General features: G+C 33.6%; 3 protein-coding genes across 3 annotated transcripts; 2 read left to right on the top strand and 1 right to left on the bottom strand.

The window, feature by feature from the left end:
- The first annotated feature begins 2,009 nt into the window (after positions 1 to 2,009).
- On the top strand, positions 2,010 to 3,339 carry LOC114176046 (chlorophyll a-b binding protein CP24 10A, chloroplastic-like). The gene is made up of 2 exons (XM_028060949.2): positions 2,010 to 2,367; positions 2,511 to 3,339. Exons 1-2 carry the CDS (start codon positions 2,141 to 2,143, stop codon positions 3,058 to 3,060), a joined length of 777 nt encoding a protein of 258 aa, XP_027916750.1. The 5' UTR covers positions 2,010 to 2,140; the 3' UTR covers positions 3,061 to 3,339.
- On the bottom strand, positions 3,023 to 4,709 carry LOC114176047 (uncharacterized). Its single transcript, XM_028060952.2, has 4 exons — positions 4,430 to 4,709; positions 4,277 to 4,337; positions 4,034 to 4,178; positions 3,023 to 3,734 (listed from the first exon to the last, which is right to left on the bottom strand). Exons 1-4 carry the CDS (start codon positions 4,641 to 4,643, stop codon positions 3,483 to 3,485), a joined length of 672 nt encoding a protein of 223 aa, XP_027916753.1. The 5' UTR covers positions 4,644 to 4,709; the 3' UTR covers positions 3,023 to 3,482.
- A 5,366-nt stretch (positions 4,710 to 10,075) lies between these two features.
- Positions 10,076 to 11,911, top strand: LOC114179348 (hyccin). Its single transcript, XM_028065667.2, has one exon. It carries the CDS (start codon positions 10,417 to 10,419, stop codon positions 11,512 to 11,514), a length of 1,098 nt encoding a protein of 365 aa, XP_027921468.2. The 5' UTR covers positions 10,076 to 10,416; the 3' UTR covers positions 11,515 to 11,911.
- The last annotated feature ends 12,533 nt before the right edge of the window (positions 11,912 to 24,444 follow it).

Genomic DNA, 24,444 nt, shown 5'->3' with positions numbered 1-24,444 from the left:
ACAGTTATTTTTGCCCAGCCCTAATCACGATCACCCAACATAAAATATTTGCAAACTTATACCACACTGATTTAAAATTCATTACAATAAAATACAAGATACTCATAACAAAGATAAAACAATTTGTACATATTTATATTTATATTTACATTTATATTTATACGACTTTTAAGAAAAAAAAAAAACTATCTCAAAGAGGAGCGTTTAAGAACGACCCTTTTAATTTCTTAGGAGAAATTCGAACTTTACTTCTCTAAGGTAAGAAAACTTATAAAAAAAAAGTTAATGTTGTTGATTTGAAATGATTGAACGAATAATACACTTTTTTGCATTACAAATATATCTCTGGATCCTCTCTTGTTCATCATAAACAGAATTATTTAATAAATCCTACCCATTTATGTTTAAATCAAATCCAGTGATTAAAATAATAAAAATAACGGAAAATATAAATGCCTAATTCAGTGGGATAATTAGTTGATTAGTTTTTATTCCAACAATGTATATTAACTAGAGAGAATATCGCAATTCTTTAACACACTACAGATCATATCATAATGAGCTAACCTTTAAAAGGTAAAACCTTTTAACAATTAAATTTTAATACTTACATAGCGTTTGGGTTATTGTAAGTAGAACTGAAACAACTTAAGTTTAACACTACAAGTTTAGTCTTAATTTATTTAGCTTTCATCCTCTTTTGGTAAAGGATTAAATATGTTTTCGAAAATTTAAAATTTTAGATCAATTTAGTCTTTCATTTTTCAAACTATATGGATTTAATTTTTTTAATCAAATTTTGTTAAGTTTCTTTGACATTTCAAGCGTGTTTCATAATAATATTTGACTTAACAGTAAGGTAAAAATGTGTTAAACAGTATAAACAACTTAAATACAATCCTGAAATGCGTACGAAACATCAAATAAACCTAACAAAATTTAATTAAAATGACTAAATTCACGTATTTTGAAAGATAAAGGATTAAATTAATTTAAAATTTTAAAATAAACTAATTCCAAAATTTACTAAAATTAAGAGATAAAAAACATATTAACTTTTTGGTAAATAATACAAAACCCATAAAAGAAAGTGATAGAATGGATGAGGGCTATTGCTTCCTCTACTCCCACGATTACTAACCGCATTTTCATACTAATAGATATGGGAAAAAGCTCGTTTCCGAAAGCTTTTCAAAATGCATTTCATGTATTCCAGAAAACTTTTTCTAAAACGCATTTCATACGGATGTGTTCCAAAAATTTCATTTCAGAAATCTTATTTCAAAAATTTTGGAAAGTTTGTTCTGAAGAATTTCCAAAATAAGAAATCCGAAGGTCACCTTTGCGGAGGATAAAATTATCATTTTAAAAATTTAGCAGATGCACGAGGGGTGCAAGAAGTAAAAGCCATGAATGAAAATAGTAGAATATCGACCAAAAGAAAATAGTAGAAGAATGGATTAGTGAAATGATGAAAATAACTTTGTAAGCAGTAGACTTTCAGTAGATGATATCTAAAACATATTAAAAGTTTTGTAGTTATATTTCGGAAGGGTACCAAAAAAATATAGTTCAAAATAAAGATTTCGATTTTGGAAGGCATTGTAAAATCTGTAATCCAAAATTGATTATTGTGGACTACTCATTTCAAAACACTCCACAGTAATAATCTGATTTGTGATTTTATCTACATTTCTCATACTCTTGGTTTTCTAGTCTTTATATTTTTATGGTTGCTTTGGTTAATTTTAACATCGGTTAACTAATTCTATATTAATGTGAGATTGAACATTTCTTTAATTTTTGTTTTCATGAGTAGATAATGGACACCATATATATTATAAGATATATATAAGATATAAAGTGGACCCAAATACAATATGTGGTGAAGCAGTGATACACGTGGGTGCATGAAACAAAGGGAAGGGGATGAAGACCAAGTTCCTATTAGTCCAAAATCTATCCATGAGAGTTTGAGATTTGTTCTACAGATTTCATTGGCCTACTTGGCCTCCTCTGAGAGTTCCCTCAGATTTTCTCCAACGTCACATATAAACACCATATCAGTATGTGCATGCAAGCAAAACTCCAAACTAACCTCAGTTTCCACCAGTAAGCAATAGTAAGGTAAAAGAGAGATATGGCAGTTGCAACATCTGGTGCTGTGTTAAACAGGTTTGGATCTCAGTTCTTGTGTGGAGGAAAGAGGAGTGAGGCCTTGCTTGCTTCTGGCATTGGACCCATAGTTGGTGCTGCTGTTACTCCTAAAAGACTTATTGTAGCAGTAGCTGCTGCTCCAAAGAAGTCATGGATCCCTGCTGTAAAAGGTGGTGGGAATTTCATTGACCCAGAATGGCTTGATGGCTCGTAAGTCCTCTCAATTTATCTTTTCTTTCTTACATTCTTTGTTGGAAACACAAATGCTGAGAAAGGAAAAGTTGAAAGAGTATTCGGAAAAGTGTCAACATTGTTTTGGTGGATTCATTTGGTGTTGAATGTTGCAATTGCAGGCTACCAGGTGACTATGGTTTCGACCCTCTGGGACTAGGGAAAGACCCAGCATTCCTGAAATGGTATAGAGAAGCTGAACTGATTCATGGGAGGTGGGCGATGGCTGCAGTTGTTGGCATCTTTATTGGGCAGGCATGGAGTGGAGTTGCATGGTTTGAGGCTGGAGCTGATCCTAATGCTGTTGCTCCTTTCTCCTTTGGTTCTCTTTTGGGCACCCAGTTGCTTCTAATGGGATGGGTTGAGAGCAAGAGATGGGTGGATTTCTTCAACCCAGATTCTCAGTCAGTGGAATGGGCTACCCCATGGTCAAAAACTGCTGAGAACTTTGGCAACTCCACTGGTGATCAAGGCTACCCTGGGGGAAAATTCTTTGACCCTTTGGGATTTGCTGGCACAATCAAGGATGGTGTTTACATTCCTGATGCAGACAAGCTAGAGAGACTCAAATTGGCTGAGATAAAGCATGCCAGGATTGCAATGTTGGCTATGCTTATTTTCTACTTTGAAGCTGGACAGGGCAAGACTCCCCTTGGCGCTCTTGGCTTGTAAACAAAATAATGTACACTAGGGAGACAAGACAACTTCAATCATTGTTCTATAGAGCCAAGTTTCTCCCTTGAGATGTTTCAGATTCTATCCTCTAATCTTGGATGTTTTCACCATGTATGTGTATTATAAATATTATGATATCAGTTATATGAATTACTTGCATCTATATTTCATTTCCAAACCAGATGGAGTGAAAATTGCAAGTTGGGTTTACTTGTCACTTCAGACAGTAATTATCTTGGTACTTATTTGGAATGAGGAGAAATGCTTAGCATGAAATTTGTGTTTGAGAAGTACATAGATCGAATGACTCAAATGGTGTTCATGTTCTTCAATAAAAAAATAATCTAAGGTTGAACTACCTGAAACACGAAAGAAGTGAAGCAGAATCAACTTTTTTTTTTGGGGTGGGTTTGTCTTAGTTATTCACTTCCTGTAGCCATCAAAAACTCTCCCTCGCACACAACTTCACCTCCAACATATGCTTTCCCCTCCATCTTTGCAATTCCAAATCGCTTTTGCAGTTTACTAAGTATCATTCTCATAACTAATGTGTCTCCTGCAATCACTGGCTTTCTGAATCGCACTTTGTCTATTCCAGCAAAGAAGAAATTCTGACGGGAACCTCCAACTTCAGGCTGCAACATAACCAAGCCACCTACTTGGGCCATCGCCTGCATCAAGTATAATTCAACAGAACCTTTAGAATATAACACACACTTGTTATGAATCTCAACAAAAAATCTGTTTCTAAGAGTTGCATTGGATCTTATGCAGCAGGAAAGTGAATATAAGTATATGAGCTAGAAGTCTAATGAAAGTGCAACATAAGCTCTTGAAACCAAACAAACAGATATCCATGGATTATAAACAGAGAATTTTGCACTTACATAATAAAATGAATGCAGGCCAGAAGACAAGTCACATAAATGGAATATGAGAGGGTTGGCCCTGGAATCAGCACAGTGTTCACCTCAACCATGAGAACACCAGGCATGATTGGTCTTTCTGGAAAATGTCCAGGAAAGAAGTTATCATTTATTGTTACATTCTTTATGGCCACTGCAGAAACTCCAGGATTGTATTCAATCATTCTATCCACTAGAAGAAATGGAAACCTGAATGACACGCCCACCAAAAACACCAAAGAAGATTGGTTTAGAAAATAAAGCAAACACAAAAGGCACAATCAAGGGATGCACCCAACAACACTTACCTGTGTGGCAGAATTGCCAGAATCTTGTTGATGTCCAACGATGTTGGAAATGCAGGGTACCCTATAACAACAGCAAAATCCAAAAAGCATGCGAGTAAGAAAATGGAACGTGAAAGAATCCAAGTATCATGAGAAAAAACCAAAACTGCGTACTGAATTCAATTGGGGTGTCTTGTTTTGGAGCATTTGCAGCATCCAGAGAACAAAACGTTGTAAAGCGTGTTGCTGATATCGTTTTCCTCAACTGGGTAGCCAGAGGCTGAGATCTGGAGATGGAAAATCTGAGAGATGAGAATTTGGATCGATGTGGATGAGAGACTGGGAAAGAGGGAGAGATGAAGGTGTTGGAAAGAGCACAGAATGTCATTGTTTGAGCTTGGCTCTGAAATGTAAATGATGTTTGTGTGATATGTATTGATTATTACGTAAGATGTTATATGGGCGTGGAGATAATCATAATTTAAAAAAAGAACATCTAATTATTTTTCGGAAATGATGTGGGAGTTCTTGATAATTTTAAAAGAGTATTTTATGCAAAAATGAAATTAAGTTATTTATCAACAAATTTAATTTTGAATTTTTTAAAAAATGAGATCAATTCAGAAGTATCTTTTGTATTTTTTATTTATTTAAAGAAATTCAATAAATGTGCAAATGTTTTTATTTTTTAAATAAGTGTGTATTCATTTAAAATTTTTTTTTAGAACAGACAGAATTTAATGGGTCTAATTCAGAACCATTCGAGAAAATAGAATCTTATCTATCTTAGGGATATATCAAGGGAGAAATAATCGGCCGGGTTCTTATATGAATTAGGGATAATATTTAGAATTAACAATCTCACAAATGCAACCGCTAATGGAGGCTATTTATGGTTGGAAGTTTTTTGTTCAACTATAACTGTAAAAACTAAGTGCTCCTTCATTCTTGTTTTATGTAAATATCTTATTATTTAAATTAGTTTTTAGAAAAAAAAATGTTTTTAGAAATATATTTTTTATAAAAATAAAAGTCTATTTATTTATTATTTATATTCAATAAATTAAGATTGATATAATTTTGAGGATTAATGTTTTCTGAATATATATTGAATAAGTTTAATGTAATATTCTATTTTAATAGCTTAATACTACTAAAATAAAACATTTCATCATAAATATTTACAAGACAAATAAACCAATGTATAATGTAAATTAGTGCAGTCTTATAAGATAAGACTATAGTAACATTACACTTTCTTAGAACAGAATTCACAATCATTTTCACCAATATTTCCACTTTATACACTACTCGTTATTATAATATAACTTTCCCAAATGAGTTATCAAGATTTCAAATATTATAAATAACATCATTTCAACACCTTAACATGACTTACTCTGCATATCATACACATTTATCATTCTTAAACCACGTACTTTAATATCAAGATCAACCCAAGACCACAACATTACATAAGAACCAACTAACTTATCAAATAGGAATATCCATCATAAAAAATAAACCTAAAGTATAATGCAAACATGAGAAATTAACTGGTCTAACTATAGACCTGAAATCAAAGATCCCACCAGTAAAAGTGAAGAATCATGTGTTTAGGGTCAGTTGTCAAAATTTTAGCTTGATCCGATGGTTAACAAATAAGGAATCTCATTTTTCTGAATATGGCACAAAATAGAAAAATAGGGTGGCACTCGCCTCTGGAAAAGTGGTGCCCACTGACTTATAGCGCATGGTGGTCTAGAAGTGGCGCTCGATGACACCAAGTCAGTAGCCTATCGTCCCACAACACTATAACGATGCCCGACAGTGCATCAGAAACATCAATTTGGGGGAAAATTGATCATGTGCAATCGACTAATTGGACTTCTTTCCTTTAGTGTTATTGATTCCAAATGGTTTTAGAGAGTTCAAAATCGATACCCAATCACTTAAAACATAGATTCAAACTTTTCCACCATCAAATTTGTGCCTTCTTCTCCTCCTTTCACTATTATAAAAGCTCTCGGATGAAGACCTCATCATTCTCTTCTTTTATTCTCTAAGTTCAAGTATCTGGATGTGCTCTTGAAGCATGATCTCACTTTGTCTCCTATCCACCCTTAGTTGGTCAAATGTCTTCCTTCTACTAATCTCCCTTTCCCTAAGGATGTGAGCAAGGGTTTGTCGTCATTTGATTGGATAATAGGCGTCATAATTGGAGGAGAGTATGATGAAGGTGACTCATCTTCTTCTTCTTCCTCCATTATGGGATCCAAATTCATCTTTCCTAAAAAACAAGCTCAAAGTGGAGACAAAAAGATGCAATTAGTGGTTAAAATGCAGTAAAACCCGAGACGAACATGCTTCCAAAATAGTCACCCAAGTGTTTAGATCACATTCCAAAAAAAAAAAAACAAGGCAAGGCTAGCACTCAAAGTCCACAAAGGAGTGACGAAAACACCTTACCAACTTTCCAAAAATCTTTTAAAAGCAAGCAAAGTGACTCGACCATAACACTCAAGGAGTTTCAAGAAAAGAAAACTACTAAGACAAAACAAAAAAACACTTAGTGACAAGCAAGAAAAGCACAAAACAAGGAAAGCTAAACTCTAAAGTGGGAAAAATTTGAGACAAAAACTTTCAACAAGACTAACACAAGAAAAACACATTAAAAGACTTTATGGAAAAATACTTGAACATGTAATATCAAGTCTTAAATCATGCATACACCAAGGAAAATAATAAAAAAATGGTGTGAACAAAATTTTCCAAACAAGACATAAAGTTCATGCAATATTCAAATAGTTTGAATTACAATAACAAAAAAAAAAAAAACTTCAGAAGAACATATGACAATGGACTCAAAACAAGACTAAACACATTTAAAGACACTTTTTAGGATGTGAAGAAATTTTTTTGGCATGGTAACATCAAGGATAGCTCTTGGTCAAACATAAAAGAAGCACCAAATTTCATGTTCTCACTTCACAAAGCAACATACATCAAGAAGACAAGGTTTTAGATACTTAACCCTCTTGTGAAGTGGAAAATTTTGTTCACACCACTTGAAACACCAAGAATGTTGAGAGGTCTACCAAGCACATAACATAAGAAAACAATGGTTAGCACATAAAAAAACACCATATTTAAGATAACTTGGGCTTTAGATACCAAATGATGAAGGATTGAGTTGGTTCCTTTTATATTTTTGAATATGGTGATGAGTTCTTTAAAAAAACCTAAAGAAGATCCCCAATGGACATTAGGATAACAAGCTATCTAGATGTGAATTTTCACTTCTAATGGTTCTAGAAAAAGAGAGAAATGGATTAATTCAAGAAATGAAACAAAATGGACATAAGCATATTTAAACTGAATTGCAATAAGAGAAAAAAATTAGAAAATGGAAAGCATAGAAGATGATAAGAATGGAAGTGAAGCATGTCACTCATAGAGGGATCATAAGGCTAACCAACTCTAGAGATGAGTGAAGGAATGTCACCACTTGCTAGGCAAGATAAGGCCAAGGTGAAGACTCCACCCCTATGGAGGAAGCTCATGGTTTTTGGTTGAACAACAAGTGTATAATACTTAAATTTATCAACCCTTTTACAAGCTAAAGAGCATCCCTTATATAGAGAGTTATAGGGGCCTCTAGGAAATATACATAAGTTCAAAAGGATGACTTAGCAAATAGAAAACCTTATATTCTAGAAGGTAGGTCAAAATGGTGCAACAAAAGGAATGTTATGTGCATTTCCATGAGGATTCTTGACCAAGGAAGCCTCCATGTGGTCCAAATGTACCACCATGGTACACTTGCTTTTGCATTTTGCTTTTACTTTATACCTTTTGTCTTTCCTCTCTCCTCCACATAGGCTCCACATCATTTCCACTCTCCAATAGTGTTGTACCACCTATCCCATGCTTCTTAATCCTAATTAACCTACAAAAATAAATAAATATAGATTAGCATGTTGGCTTAAGTCAAGTCAACTCTAGTCAACAAGCCAAACCTAGCCAAAGGTCAACAAGTCAACTAAGATTAAGTTAACTTAGGGAAATCACAATAATGAAATGCAAAATAAAGATAAAGATGAAGGACTAGAAGTCTCCCCTTTAGTCATGATCCTTGTGATCCGTCTTGGGAAAGCTTCCATGGCATCATGTGTGGTCAAGCTTTCATCAGAAATTCATTGGCAATGACTCTATATAGTAGTAGAGGCCACCACAAGTGCACAACTTGCCAGAATCGCATATCAATGCATGTATCCGAATAATTGAGTCATATATGAGTTTTCATATGAACTAGGATAGTATTTTTTCATGACTTTATGATTGACTGTGTATGATCAATTGATTTTATTTTTTTAAATGATTTAACCTTTTTGTACATTCTTACCATTTTCTTTGTGTTCCTCTTGTCTTGTATTTTTATTTGCAATGATCACTTGCTGATATGAGTAGATGAGAAAATTGTAGTTGGACTTGTTCATGGAGAGGATGAGGTGACTAGCTTGTGTTTAGAATTCACGTGTATATACATCTTTTTCATAACTCTAAATCTTTAGTTGTCATGTATAAATCTATATATCAATATATCATTTGGATGATTGTAATAAAATAATTACATATTAGTACTCTATGCTTATGATTTATCAATATGGTATGTTTTGTTTTGTAATTACTTTATGGGTTAAATATGTGTTTGGTCCCTCAAGTTTCAGTGAATTTTGGAATTGGTCCCTCTTCGAAACTTTATATCAATTTAGTCATTCATCTTTAGAAATGTGTGGATGTAGTCCTTCTTACCAAATTTTGTTAAGTTTATTTGACATTTTAAACTCATTTTATGATAATATTTGAGTTAACATTAAAGCGAAAATGTGTCAAACAGTGTGAAAAATTCAAATACTATCATGAAATGCGCTTAAAACGTTAGATAAACTTAACAAAATTTAGTTAAAATGACTAAATTCACGTATTTTTAAAGAAGAAGAACTAAATTGTTCGAAAGTTTTGAAGAGGAACTAATTTCAAATTTCACTAGAACTTGATCGACCAACAACATATTTAACCCTTATTTTATTAAATGTGATGTTACATAAATTAATTTTATTGCATTTTAATTTTTTAAATTTGGTATGCGAACAAAAATTATATATGACTTATTATTTGAATAAATTTAATTTATAAATAAACTTTTTTATATTATTTTTTATTTGTTTAATCATATATCAACTTTTACTCATACTCATTATTATTAAATTTTTAACAGAAAATATTTCGATAGTTTGTTATATTATTTAATTAATTCACATAAATTTAGTCGATCATAATATTTGATTGACACAATACCATTATTCTTTTATCAATTTAAACAAACCTCGTTTTTACCTTCGTTTCTCCCTCTTCTTTTATTCCTTCGTCCAAACAGCATTACAATTATGGTTTGAAATATCATCTATAATCTCAGATATGACCACAATCACAACAACAACAACAACAGTAGAAATTTAACCAATAGCTCACCAAATATCAACCTCCTCCATTCAAACACATTGAATCTTCTTTGAAGGAATTCACCAAACAATCTTCATTCATTTCATTTGAACTTGCATACTCAATTTGACTAATTAGCTACCACTGTTAATCACTTGTAGCAGCAAAACTTCAGATAAACCTTTCTTCCCAACTACTTCTACATCAAAAGGGAAATATAACTGACATTAGATTAAAGAGTGGTACAAAGTTGGAGCAGCCTTAATAATCTTCAACCACAAACCCCACTTCGATTAACAAAGCTAGAAACAGACACTCACCTACTTGATTCAGTAAGTATTTGTCTGCTCTAAATGGAGTGTTAATCTAGTTAGGATCATATTTTTTGTTTTTTAAAAGAACATAAAATATATGATGAAAATTTGAAAACTTTGTATACGAAAATCTAAAATCCCAGAAATGGAAAATTGAATTGAATTACGGTGTGTGATATGATATGATAGAAGAAGGATGAAAGAGGAAAAGGGAAGTTGAGAAGATGAGTGATTTGATTGGAGAGTGGGTATTAAATAGAGGGATGAAGGGGTTTTGGTGTGGCAGTTGCTTTGTAGAGAGAGAAGGAAAAGAGCGAGTGTGAGGGTGAGTGAGAGAGGAGCATGGAGTTCCACCGCAGCGATTCATCGTCGTCGCCGTCTTCGTCCATGCCCACACCCAACACCACCGATCCCAAGAAACCTTCAACCGACCCAATGCACTCCTGGTGGGAGTCAGTGTCCAAGGCTCGTTCACGCATCCACGCCCTCGCCGCCATCCTCCCCTCCTCCTCCCACGACCCCCTCTCCTCTCTCGCCGACTCCGACCGCCCCGCCCTCTCCCTACTCTCCTCCTCCGCCGCCTACTCCGCCGTCTCAGCCTCCCTCTCCGGCTCCCACTCCGACCCCCTCTGCCACTGGCTCTACGACACCTTCCTCTCCGCCGACCCCCATCTCCGCCTTGTCGTACTCTCCTTCGTCCCTCTCCTCACCGGTCTCTACCTCTCCCGCATCCACTCCCCTGAGCCTCCTTCCCTCGCCGGCTTCGAGGCCGTCCTCCTCGCCCTCTACGCCGCCGAGACCAGATCCCGCAACGGCAAACCCCTCCTCGTAACCATCCCTGACCTCTCCCACCCCTCCATCTACCACGCCCCTCTCCGGAAACCCCAATCCCTCACCCCTCCCTCCGTCGGCCTCATCTCCCCTCCCTTGGAACCCCAACTCGGCGTCAAATCCACCAAACGCCCCGCCATCGTCGGCGTCGCCCTCCACTCCTTCTTCTCCCAGATCTCCCACATGCCCGCCTGGTCCAAGCTCGACTTCTGCCAATTCGCCGCCGCCTGGGCCGGCTCCGCCCCCTGCCCCTGCCGCAATCAGTTCGACGACGCCACGGTTCCTGAACACAACGAGATTCGCGACGCCAAAGGCGAGAGAATCCCTCTCCCCTGGGAGATTCTCCAACCCTCGCTCAGAATCCTCGGACACTGTCTCTTGGGGCCGTTGAACTCTCAGGACGTGAAGGACGCGGCTTCCTTCGCGGTCCGCTGTTTGTACGCTCGTGCCTCGCATGATTTGGTCCCGCAGGCCATTCTCGCCACCAGGAGTCTCATTCAGCTCGATGTGAGGACCGCTGAGGCTGCCAAGGCTAATGCTGGTTCCAACTCCAATTCCAACACACCCACCAAGGTCAAGAAGCCTGAGATTCTCTTGGTTTCCAAGTGATGATGATGATGAGTAGTAGGAGGAGGAGGAGAAGGATAAGCGTTGCTGCTGTGTACTATTACTGTAGGTCTTCTTCATACTGTAAGCAGAATTCGTGTTTGTATAATAGAAACATCATAGCTGCATTGCCGACTTTTTTTATATTTTTGTTTTGTTTTCTTTTTGCTTCTTCTAGGTTATACATGTATGTTAATTTATTTTTTCCTACCGAGTGATTAGGTAGCTGTATTGACTTTCTTGATGGAATTATGCTGTGCTTCGGATGTGTGTGCGTGTGTGTGTGGCTTGTCTGATCATAATTTTGTAATTTCAATGTGGTGTGTGTGGTGCTTCTTGCCTTTGGCTTATTGCTGTACTCTCTGAAGATTGAAGAAAATTAATGGGGTCTTACAAATGAGTTGTGATCTTCTTGCGGTTGGTTTTACTGGAGATTTCAGTTTGTACCTTTGATTATTATGATGGCCTGTGCTCAGTAATCTGGTATTATTCAATTTATGCTGACAGTGTCAGTTATGCCTAGAATTAGAAGATTATATGTGAATCATCATTTATGTTATACGATTTTCCTGCTGCAGCTGTTGGTTTTTGGTATCATAGGTTGTCTTTTAAGATTCTTTTGCATCAAATCTGGGATGTATTTTATGCTAGGATAAAAGGAAAAGTTAGAAGGGAATCAATCCCCTTCGTGGGAGCAAGGGAACTGTGACCTCGCTTACCACTTAACAGCTTGATGCACATGCGGCAGCAGGGTATGTGGTGTGCAAGGGGGCATTTTGGTTAGAATGCAGGAATTAAATAAAAGTGACGAGAGAACAGAACAGGATAAGAAAATCTTGGGATTATTTTTGGTTTGGAAGAGAGTAGGCAATCTCAAATTTTCTGTTCTGTCCCTGCTTCTTCCTGATTGGGCACTACTTGTGTACTCAAATTTACCTCTAATTTCTGATATTATCCGGATATCATTTAATAGATATGATCTTATTAAAAAAAATACAGTACCACCGATGATTTTCTGCTCTAACAGGATATGGAAAAAATAACTTTTAGAGTTTGTTTGATTCTTGCCATTAGGATATTGTTACATTTGACAATGTCAATGAATCTATAGTAGTACTCATTAGAAGAAATGAGAGAAAGAATTTTGTAGAATGATACTCCCTAGGATAATTTGAACTCCTTACTGTCTAGCGATTGTAGGTTTAGAAGTGTCAAAGTTTAAGAGAGTAATCAGTTTTACAACCGTTTTTTGTGCTGCAACTAGGAACTTCATATGCTCAATTCTGGTACCCTGTTATATTTAGATTGATGAACTCTTGTATTCAGTATTGCAATGTAATTTGGCTCCTAAACCCTGGTACAAAATAATGTTTTTCATTCTTTTTGTCTATCATTGAAGGAGACTTCAGAGTTTTGTCCTTTTTATCAGATAATGTTTCGGTGCTTATGTATTATCAGATAATCTTTACTTTATACGATCTCTTGGTTCGTTATAAACTAAAGTTTAGTCAGTCCATGCATGGAGTTATTGAGCATGTGGTGGTTGTAGACAAGGAAATTATATATTGGAAACGGATTAGGCCTAGCTTATCCCAAAAGCTAGTTCAAGGAGGTTAAGATTATGGCAGTCTTTATTGTAAGAGCTACTTTGGCCATATTCTTGGCCTGTGTCGGATATTAGCACACACCTCCACACCTTCCTCTTGCTCAATAATCATCATCTGAAATGTTTAGTTTGTTAAAATAATAGCCTTTTTGCCTCCATTTATTTAGTACCCGTTACCTCTTTCATCCTTCTTCTATCAAATAAATCTTCCTAACTAGTGCTGTGCTGTACACCAAATATGTAAAATATCAAAATTTCTTATGAGATAAACAGAACAATCCTTCACTTATTTATAAAAAAATTGCTACTGATATGTTCCTTTGCATTTGTATTTCAGGATGGAAAATATATAATTTAGCTGTATAAAAATATTTCATGTTCAATCATTTCTGATATAAGGTACCGGATATTGATGAGTTCAAAATATGTAACATGTTCAATGAAACTTGTGGCAAATTGACCCACTCATTCGGTCCACTTCTAACAAATTATTCATTTGATCCAAATTCCACCTTTTTGTGAGCGAATCGTTTGTAATTGGGAAGGGAATGGAAGATTGACAAACAAAAACATTCATTATTTAGATTTAAAATTTATCTTTTATGATTAGTAGCTTGAAACTGAGTAAGCCTTTGGTTTGACTACTAACGCTAATTAATTGCGACCTGCAAAAGGCAATAAGTTGGTTTGCTGACAGGGTTTGGACAAGAAAAAAGTTAGTCCCTCTGATTCTAAAGCTTATAAATTATTCTGAAAAAAAAAGTTATACGTTAGGTGTTAATAAACCAAAATATTCATTCAGATATCATTCTCTTTCCTCTTGGGAAAAAGAATATTAATTAAGTTATTTCTAAATCTTGCAAGATTGGCTCAAAGACCATTAAAATTCAAAATATGGATTGGTGTGAAATTTTAACTGGTTTGAAGGTTTGAATGCGGCTTTATTACGCACATATTTGGTTATGTGTTGAATTGAAGTAAAATTGATTATAATTGATTTTCTATCACAAAAATCAGTGTTTAGTTTTTAAAATTAATTAAAAATTAAAAAAATTCTAGTTGAAAGAGAAACAAATAATTATTGCTTCTGTATTGGATAATTGATTCGGTTAGAATCAATTCTTCAATGCTAAACCAAACATATCCTATATGGATTAATTTCATGATGTACCTGACACGTTGATATGTTTATTTTGAAAATAATATAATACAATACGTGATAAATAAATATGTTGACATGTTTATTTTAAAAATAATATAATACAATACGTGATAAATATGTAATATATGAATATTAAAATGTATAATAATTCTTAAAAATATAACAAATATATGATTGTTATTGTCTGAATTCAAATTAAACTATATGTATTAAAGTTGTTAACATAAAAATATATAAATTATTGTTATCATAAAAATACTACTATAAGAAAACTCTCAAATAATGACAAATTTGAGTAATAGATAATATGTTAAAGACAAATTTCCTAATTAGAGATCAATTATTTTGGTAGCCAAAATCTTGGTGGTTAATGTTAGTGACCAATTTAGAAACTAATTATTTTGATAGTTAAAATCTTGGTAGCTAATGTTAGTGGGCAATTTAGTAACCAATTTATAATAAAAAATATTTTAATTATCAATTTAGAGATCATTTATAATTTTTTGAAACTATTTCAGTTGTCAATTATTTAAAGTTTTTAAATTAGTAGTTAAATTGGTCACTAAATATATAATTATATTTTGTCATTAAAATTGGTTACTATTCAAAGATTTTTTTGTACTATACTACTACGATTTTATGAATTAGATACTCCATTAATAAATATTGATAAAATATTAAATATAAATACATGACCCATGTTAAATTATCGATGTATCATAATTCATTTAAATATAAGCTTAAACAAACTACTCTCTCATTTAGATAAAATATTTTCATATGAAATTTTTAAAGAAAATGACAAATCAAATTAAGTCAGTTAGTATCCCGGCATGTCAATTTGGCAATTGGATTAAAAGTGTATTAAAATATTTAAATATAAATTTAATTGGAAAAATTCTTTAAAATTTAGAATGTGTGTACCTTATATCTTATTTAAAGTCTCTTTTGTCTACATATTTTGTCTACATATTAAAGTCTCTTTAAAATATACATATTTTTATTTAAAGTCTCTTTTTATTATTCGAAAGACTTAGTTTCTCATTAACATTTTGTGTTTATACATTTTAAGTAAATTATGCAACAATAATTTTCTTGGCCAAAGTCTTTAGGGAGATTTTAAGTGATTATTGTATCATGTTGAGTTTTCTTTGAGATTCCTTATCTATTTATAGACATATCACCCAATGTCATCAAGTAAAACTTCTTTCAAATATTTTCTCAGAAAAGCACAATTGATCTTGGATAGTTCTTTAAAATTAGTAATAATGGATGAGAAAGAATTTCCAAGTAAATAATTTGACATAAACTATTTAAAAAATAATGTTAAATGATAAACAATGAAATGCAGTTGCGTAGATAATAAGAGATTTATTCTTGATTGTGGTGTCTTCTCCATATTCTTATCCTCTTCCACTTTTCTATTTTCTTGATAGTTCAATGGAATTTGTCTTTATAATTCTCCCTAATCCTTGACTTGACTAGGCTTTCATCACAGTTCAACCTTAATTACTTCTTAATCATTAGAATCCAAAATGGTGTTTTGCCCACATATTAAGTGCAGACTTTGGAAGATGTGATGATGAGCAAAAGCAACAAACTTCTGTCAAAGTGTTTTGCTTTCATCATGAACAGAACCATGCACTAATACAAAAAAGGCTTTTAACGTCTGATATTTTCGGTTTTTGACGTCTGCCCAAACACCGACGTCGTATTGGGTGACGTCAAAATTGACGTCGGAAAGGAGAGCAGACGTTAATTAACGTCGGGGCCAGGAAAGTCAGACGTTAATTAAAGTCGGGGCCAGGAGAGTCAGACGTTAATTAAAGTCGGGGCCAGGAGAGTCAGACGTTAATTAACGTCGGGGCCAGGAGAGTCAGACGTTAATTAACGTCTGTCAAGGTTCTACCAGACGTCAAACAGTGCTGTTTTTTTTAAGTTTTGTTGTTTTTACAACATTCTCACACCTGAAAATCAGAAAAAATCCATAATAGTTTCTAAACGCTTTTCTTAAGAGTATTAACTTCTATATTCCATAACTACTAGTTAATCAATAACTAGAAAAAGCCATTGAATCAAATGCCTTGTACTTTAAAAAAAATGAGTACAACAATATTGCATAGCTATGATAGTTTATACTACATAAATCTGTTAGGTATTTGTTATCCTCATGCCATCACCTTAATCTTATGTCGAGAGAAGAAAATAACTCTAGCAGATTACAAGAGATGTCTCATAACAAAATCAAACCAAAGAGAAACAAAAGACATGAAAAAGAACATTACCTCAGTTACTTGCTGGTTTTGAGGTCCTTGATTTAACCTTACCTCACTCACCCCTCTTAATGGAGAATTAAAGATCAAGGAGTGACCACCTAAATATTACTCCAAGGCAACTTAGAGGTCAGTTTAAAGAAATGTAAACACTTCAACATCATTCATAAAAAAGAAAAATACTAAGAACTCTCATGTAATGAAAACATAAACTTTATAGTTCATGGAATGAGTCATCCTTCATTATTCACTCCACCCTAAATTCATTATGACTCATTTTCGTATGGAGTTCACAACATTGATCACCACATCACGCTCATTTACCCTCCAAATTAGATACACGGGTTATTAATTCAATTTCAATTTCAAACGGCATGCATAATTAAAAGTCTAAAAGGAGGCAATCCACATGAGAGTGTTTGGTACACTTCTTATAATCATACACATATGAAAAGAATTACCTACAATATGCATCATGCCATTGTAATCACAATTAACGCTCAATTTAGTAATAACCCTAAATTTAGAAATGAAAAACTAACCCCTTCTAGCAAATGAAAGACGAACTTGGAGAAGGTGGCTTTAAGGTCTCTACACGCTGTTAGCCAAATGGGGATGAAGAGCAAGTGAGACGAATCTCAAAACGCTGCAAATGGAGATGAAAACGTAAAATATTCGGTTCAAAATGCCTAAAATCAATTCATAATCAAATCCTAACAAGTTTGGTGGTGAAAAACGTTCGAAACTCACCTACATAAAGTCGAAATGGGGGTCGCCGGTGGAAAACGCTCACGGAAACAGTGAAACAGCGTAGGGTTTCTGCGTTTCGCGTAGAGATAAGTAAAACTTAACGTCAGTGGTGAAGGAGTCCGACGTTAAGTGACGTCGGGGGAAAACCAGTCTGACGTCCTTTTTTAAATGACGTCGGGGTTTTTTAGGCAGACGTTAAATTACGTCTGATCTGGAACAGACAGACGTTAATTTACGTCTGACCTGGAATAGACAGACGTTAAAAAAGTCCGATAATTTACAAAAATGCCACCGGTCATTTTTAAAGTTGGACTTTTTTTTAGCAGACGTTATAGGAGTGACGTTATAACGCTTTTTTGTGTTAGTGCCAAGTTATAACTCACAGGGTATTACGATGTTCTTCTCACCATATAAATTTTATTAGTGTCTGTGTCTGCATAGAAATTTCTCAAATGGAGGCTTCTTTTGAGTCTTGTCTTGTCTTTGCGTGTTCATGCAAGTGTCATTGACACCTTATACCGTTGATGAGTAGAGTAGGGTACAGTTTCTGGCTTTAAAGTGATTATGTATGCTGTAAAGTTTCTATCATTCTCACTCTCCTACTCTTTGCTTAGCTATTTTAGATGGGTCTTCAATACTATTTATGAATGAAACTTTTTAGTTTTTTATTTTAATTTAAATCTTACTTGAATATCATTTTAGTTCTTATAAATTGGGTATTCGATTATTCAAACAAAACTTCTGTAATTATTTTAACCCTATATATCGTTTATATATCTTTTTTTTTCTAATTTTCTTAGATTTGTTTTCATTATTTTAATAATAATTTTAGGCTTTGTTTGTTTTAGATGATTTACTGTAGATCTAGAAAGAAAGGCGTGGAGTGTTATGCTTTGTTTATGTTGATTTGCAATAAAAGAAAGATGGAGTATGGGTGGGAGGCCCCCTCCTAAAAGAAAGAAGACTCGAAGATATATAGAGAAATTTTTAATGGTGCGTTTGAACGATCTAATAGTAATTCATTAATTTGAAGAATTTAAAATTCTTCTAAGAAAAATGACATGTTTGGATGAAAAAATTAAAAGAAAATTGAAATTGAAAAATTTTAAGGAAGTATTTCAAATAACTAAAATAGTAGATTATGAAATTCACTCAAAAAAGAATGAATTAGAAATTTTCCAAATTGTGTAATTGCTCATTACTTAGGACAAAGAAAGTCCACAGGTCCAAAAAGACAAGTCGGGTCGAGCAAAAGGTCGAGTTGAGTAAGCCCATATCGAAGGTCGAGCTAAGCTGGCCCGTACCGAAGGTCTAGTCGAGTTGGCCGAAGCTTGAGCTAAACTAGCCCAGGCTGATAGTTGAGTCGAGTCGGACCTAGGCTTAGGCCGAAGACCAAGCTAAGTTGGCCCAAGCCAAAAGGCGAGCGGAGCCGACCTAGGCTGAAGGTTGAGTCGAGCCAGTCCGAGTTGAAGGTCGATCTGAGCCAACTCAGGCCGAAAGTCGAGCCTAGTTGGCTTGGGTTGAAGGTTTAGCTGAGTCGACCCGTTTTGAAGGTCGAGCTAACCTAGGCTAAAGGTCGAGTTGAGTCGATCGCAGGCCAAAAGTCAAGTCAAGCTAGACCGGGGTGAAGGTCGAGCTGAGCCAACCTAGGCCAAAGGTCTTTATTGTTTTTATTATCCTTTTTATAATTAAAAAAAATTTAAAAAATTAATTTTTTTATATTATATTTTTGTATAAAGTTAAATATACAATACTATTATAATTTAACAATTAATACTTACAAATTAAGTCTCATTATTAGTTATAATATAGTAATTTACATGTAAAATAATAATTAGAAAAATATTTATATAATTAAATATGCTCTAAATATTTTTTTATAAGTATATATATATAATTATAAATGAAAAATTTAATAACTAATTTCTTTAAAAGAAAAGTGGTTGACCAGCTTGTCAGCTTGTGGGCTCGCCCTACGGAATGGATCTGACCTATTTTTCAATGACTAAGCAATCCAATTCAGTTTGTTTTTAGTAGGCCAAAAACAAAATAAACTAAAATAAGTTGAACCGACCGTTTTACCACCTTTACACATAAAAGGGAGATGCAAATTCGAAAGTTTTCCCCGATCTTGAATCGCCTTCTAATTCTTAAACACTATGTATTTGTAAATCCATTAGCTAGCACAGAAAATAAATGGAAACAAACATAGCATAAGTGTTAGTTTTAAACAATTCTACACTTGTATTACATGTTTACACCTTTTGAACAGTTTGTAACTGTAAAATTAAATATAGTATTCCCATTGATAAGAACATAATCATAATACAATTGTGAGATAAACAATGGTGGTAAATTAATGAAATACGAGACGTTAGGAGATTGATTTGGATGAAATATTTGAATTGTGAATTCTTATAAATCATTTTCTTTTGAAATTTTCTATTTTAGTTTTAAATAAAAAATAAATATATGAAATTTTTAATGAAAAATGAATAATTATTATTATAATAAATTATAATTTTATATAGTACCAAAAATAAAATTTGAAAACATCTAAAATTTATAATCATTAAAACTCAATTTTTTCAGGGTGTGCATGGATCCAATGGTCAATGTAGGGTTCTGAAGAGTGTTATCTGTCTCTAGGGTTTGCATGCATATTGAGTATTGAGATGTTATATTCAGAGTACTTACATAATGACATGTACGTCACAGGGTTCAGCTTTTTATGATTATGTAAATTTATGGTTCCACAACCTCTTTTGCAACACGGTTTGCATGTATAACTTAGACCATAGAGGACCTGCAACTGCACCATCTCATCTTCAAACCTCTTTTGCATACTTTTGTTCCTTCTCTTTCCCTCCCTACTTTCAACTTTTTCAGCTTCGATTAATTCATGATTGTTTTTAGATGCTTATTATCTTTTGATTACTTATTTAAATATTGCATGTGATTTTATGGAGGTGTTCTCCGATAGATAACTTTGTCTAGTATTTCTTGACAATATTAGGGTTTAAAGTATTTATTATAATTTAAAAATAAAAACTAAATTATCCTATTGTTATTCGTAAATTTATGGTTAAATGTTGTTAAGATTTAAATAGCTTTTTAATTTTTATTGCACTTATTATAGTTTAATTAGATTTATTATTATTTAGGTTTAAATAGTCATTCTAATTTTGGTTAACTTTTTCTAAGTTTAAGATTTCTGTTCAATGTGGTCTTAAATTTTGTAAATTTCGTTTAATTAAGTTCTTTTTCTTAACTTCATCAAAATAGTTAATAGAATAGTGTCCAGGGTGGATTATCACTGTGACGTGGTGTACTATTGAATGACATGACTATTAATTTACTGTAATGCCCTTTGTAATTTTAATCAGAAAGGTTTACGATTAGAAATTGATCAACATTGGGTTTAAGGTTTCATTAACAATTGGGGATTTCATTCAGTTGAAGATCTGAGGAGGTTGTCTAGAAAGGTTGTGTGCATTGTGCATTCACTTCCATCGAACATTGTTGTTGTGAGTCAAAATTGTTAAGCTTTGTGAAGATCCTTTCATGGATTTTATGCATCTTCATGGTAGAGGTTAGTTTATGTTTAGGGTTTGTGATTAATTTTTATGATTAGGGTTTTTGATCCTCCTTTGCCTAACGATAATGACATCTCTTTCATCAACACCATCTTCGTAGCACCATTTGAAAAAATTACACCCTAACACATATTCACCTCGTCTTTGTTCAATAGAAAAACAACAAAAAAGATATTCAAATACCATAAATCCCGTTCAATTTAAACCTCATATTAAAACACTAAAACAAACCTTAACACTGTGTTTACTTGAGGGTGAGTGGTTTATCGAAGAAGGAAATTAGAGTTTTATATATGTTCGTTTATGAGAAGTTGAGAGGAAGGTATAAAGATGATTACAGGGATGAAGAAGATTATCCATCTCGTCCATTATGCGCTGATTTGCGTAGATTGAGTTGCTTAATTACAACTTTACCCTCTCCTCTCTCTCATGTGGAGAAGTGATTTGATCCCGCTATAACCAGAGAGACAGTAAGAGACCTGAGCTGAGCGTGGAGAATGGATTTGATCCCGCTACAACCTGAGACAATGAGAGATCTGATCCCAGCTTAAGTGGATCGGATCTGGCATGTGAGGGATCCAATCCCATTTTAATGGATCAGATATAGGGCTTTTGAGGATTCGATCCCTTTCATGGAACATATCTATGCTTGGTTAAAGTTAACAAGATCCGAACCACGAAATGCAGATCCGATCCTAACTAAGTGGTTAATTCGTGGCTGCTTGGTTTCGTAATAGTATTTTATTATTTTTGTTTTTATGTGCAGGAGGTAATTAGATTGTTTAATTGGGATTTATAACATTATTGCACCTCAAACAAAGTGAATTCTACAATATTGTTTCATGTTATTGCAAATTATAAATGAAAAAAAAAATGTATTTGAGGATGCTTAACAACATTGATTACACGTTACAAAACATTTATTTTTGTTCGTTTGCAGTGTTTAAAAAATATTATGAAAATAAATATCAATTTATAATACTTATTAAACTAAGGGAAAAATAGTAATCTCATTAATACTTCTATTAAAACATATTTTTTAATCTATCACATCAATTAAATCTTTCACAAACTTTCACAAAAATTACTTCTAAATTTACTTACCATCACTTCTAAATCCCTTAAAACAAACAACACAAAATTCACTCTTAAATCAACTCAAACACATCCGCTCACTCTCTCTCAAATACTCTCCTCCAAGTGAACACAACATGAAGTTCATACAGCCCCAAAATTGTTTACCCAAGTTCTTTATTGTTCTTGTTGTTCACACAACTGCAATCTCTCTGCAATCACAAATGGGGGGAACGCCTGAAACCCTAGAACCACCACCATGGCATGAACTACAACTTCATTGTACCCAACTATTACAAGAAGAAGACGATTCCACACGAGACATACCTTTTTAGCTGAAAGTGGATGGCAACCATATTAGAAAAAGGAGACCAAACTGCAACACAAACTGCAACACATGAATAGAAATGAAAACCTTAGCCTATCCATTGTAATCTTTGTTCTATACACACATTAGAACGACCATGTCATTCAATAGTGCACCACGTCACAAGTAACAGTCCACCCTGGACACTGTTTTGTTAACTATTTTGACGGAGTTAAGGAAAATGGCCAAATTGAACAAAATTTACGAAATTTAGGACTACATTGAAAAAAAATATTAAACTAGGACCAAATTAAAAAAAATTCACCAAAACAGGACCAAATGACTATTTAAGGCTATTATTTATTATTATTTATGCTTTTCTACATATAAGTTCAATCTATCTCTACTAGAAAAAGATAACAAACACAACAACTTACATAGAAGTGTTTTCACTATTATGTTCTATATTATCTTTTAAAATATTGATAATCATAAGGTTTAGAGATTTTTCCTTACACACGATCAATTTGACGTGTTGTTGTATATTGGAATTGAAAAAGGAGTGCATATTGTTTTATTTGCCTTGTGGGGATATTTTCTCTTTAAGGATAATACTTTTCGTGCCTTAACCTATACTCTTTCTAATGCTTTCTTCATTTATAATGTTATCCTATATTGATATTCTTTGTTATAAGAATTGTTTGGCCTAATCAATCTTATTTTATCCATATTTATACCATGTTATTATAGTTGTTATTATTATTATTATTATTATTATTATTATTATTATTATTATAATTATGATTATTATTTTTTAACAACTAGTACTTCTCAACCTTAGTACTCCTTGGCAAGATAGATACTTCTCAGCCTTGCCTAGTACGTGTCAACAAGACTAGTATGTTTCCGGTTTGTTTAACGTTTGACCTAAACCTTATCGCTTTTTGAATCGTGTAGTAAATTAGCCACCAACCTTAAGTGTATAATGATGAGTCTTGAAAGAAAATTTAATTTCTTTGTTTAGATGTGATCATATACATACGATATACTGGCCCTTGAGACTCAGGTAGGTGAAATCCTATAAAGAATCTAAAATGTTTTGGGAGCATCTTAACGAATGTGCATAATAAATATTGGTGACATTATGGAAATGAAGTAATGCGTGATCATAACCATCATACGCATTGCGGAAGAATCAAGGGAGTAGGCTAAGAATGATTTTTCCTTAAAGATGGTTATGACTAAGAGGATCCTCAAGTTCGTAAGAATTTTTAATATGGCTTGCTTTTGTGACTAAGCATGAAATAATTTGATAAGGTTTTATAGGGGTAATTTATGTCAATAAGTTGTTCTTGTAATTAGTGGTTGAGTTTGTATGTGATAAATTGTCATAGCTATGCATAAATGCTCATGGTATCCTGTAATGAGATGTTGCTTCCTAATATTTTCTTGGTAAGATTCATGTGGAATGGGTCACCTTACATTAATATGTTATTTTTGCATAACCATATTGATAAAGATTCACATGGAGTGAAACATCCTACATTCAAAAAGTGTGTTGCTTTGGAAGATTTTTCAAAAGGTTCACATCGAGTGAATCATCTTGCACCAGAAAGGAGTGGCTTTGGTATAACCTCCTTGGTAAAGTTCACAACGTTCACATTGAGTAAATCATCTTGTATTGAAAAGGTGCGACTTTGGTAGTCTTCTTGGCAAGGTTCACATGGAGTGAATAATCTTGAGAATGTTTTGTTAATTCCATCAATAGACCAACAATAAAAAATCACAAAGATCGTACATATGAATCATATTCATCAAAGATATTTAACAAGCAGAATGTTGACTCACATCTTTTGAAAACTCATATTAAGTACGTCTTATCAAAAACTAACATATGATCATCTCGAAGAAATTAATTTACAAGCAAACCTATGAATCATGTATCAAGGTAAGTCCATTATAATCCTGGTTTACACATTTACACATGTCATGGTGTGTAGGAACATAAGAACTCCCCCATCAACTTCTTACCACTTGATATCATAGTTTGTGTGACCCAAACCATCACTAAAGTTAGAAGATCTCTGTTACAATTAGCATCAATACTTAATCGAAAATTCAAACAATGGCTCATACATTATCCCATATATGTATGACCTCAAATT

This window comes from Vigna unguiculata, chromosome 3 (genome assembly GCF_037176805.1).
Source record: "Vigna unguiculata cultivar grain cowpea cultivar isolate G323 ecotype 2 chromosome 3, ASM3717680v1, whole genome shotgun sequence".
Lineage (NCBI taxonomy): Eukaryota > Viridiplantae > Streptophyta > Magnoliopsida > Fabales > Fabaceae > Vigna > Vigna unguiculata.
This window is presented reverse-complemented; position numbering and strand designations above follow the sequence as displayed.

Bases quoted from the DNA above. Each gene is read 5' to 3' on its own strand.
- LOC114179348 (XM_028065667.2), top strand. From the start codon at position 10,417: ATGGAGTTCCACCGCAGCGATTCATCGTCGTCGCCGTCTTCGTCCATG.
- LOC114176047 (XM_028060952.2), bottom strand. From the start codon at position 4,643: ATGACATTCTGTGCTCTTTCCAACACCTTCATCTCTCCCTCTTTCCCA. The intron at 4,338-4,429 runs GTACGCAGTTTT...CTGTTGTTATAG, and splicing joins AGACACCCCAATTGAATTCA to GGTACCCTGCATTTCCAACA. The intron at 4,179-4,276 runs GTAAGTGTTGTT...CGTGTCATTCAG, and splicing joins CTGGCAATTCTGCCACACAG to GTTTCCATTTCTTCTAGTGG.
- LOC114176046 (XM_028060949.2), top strand. From the start codon at position 2,141: ATGGCAGTTGCAACATCTGGTGCTGTGTTAAACAGGTTTGGATCTCAG. The intron at 2,368-2,510 runs GTAAGTCCTCTC...TTGCAATTGCAG, and splicing joins CCAGAATGGCTTGATGGCTC to GCTACCAGGTGACTATGGTT.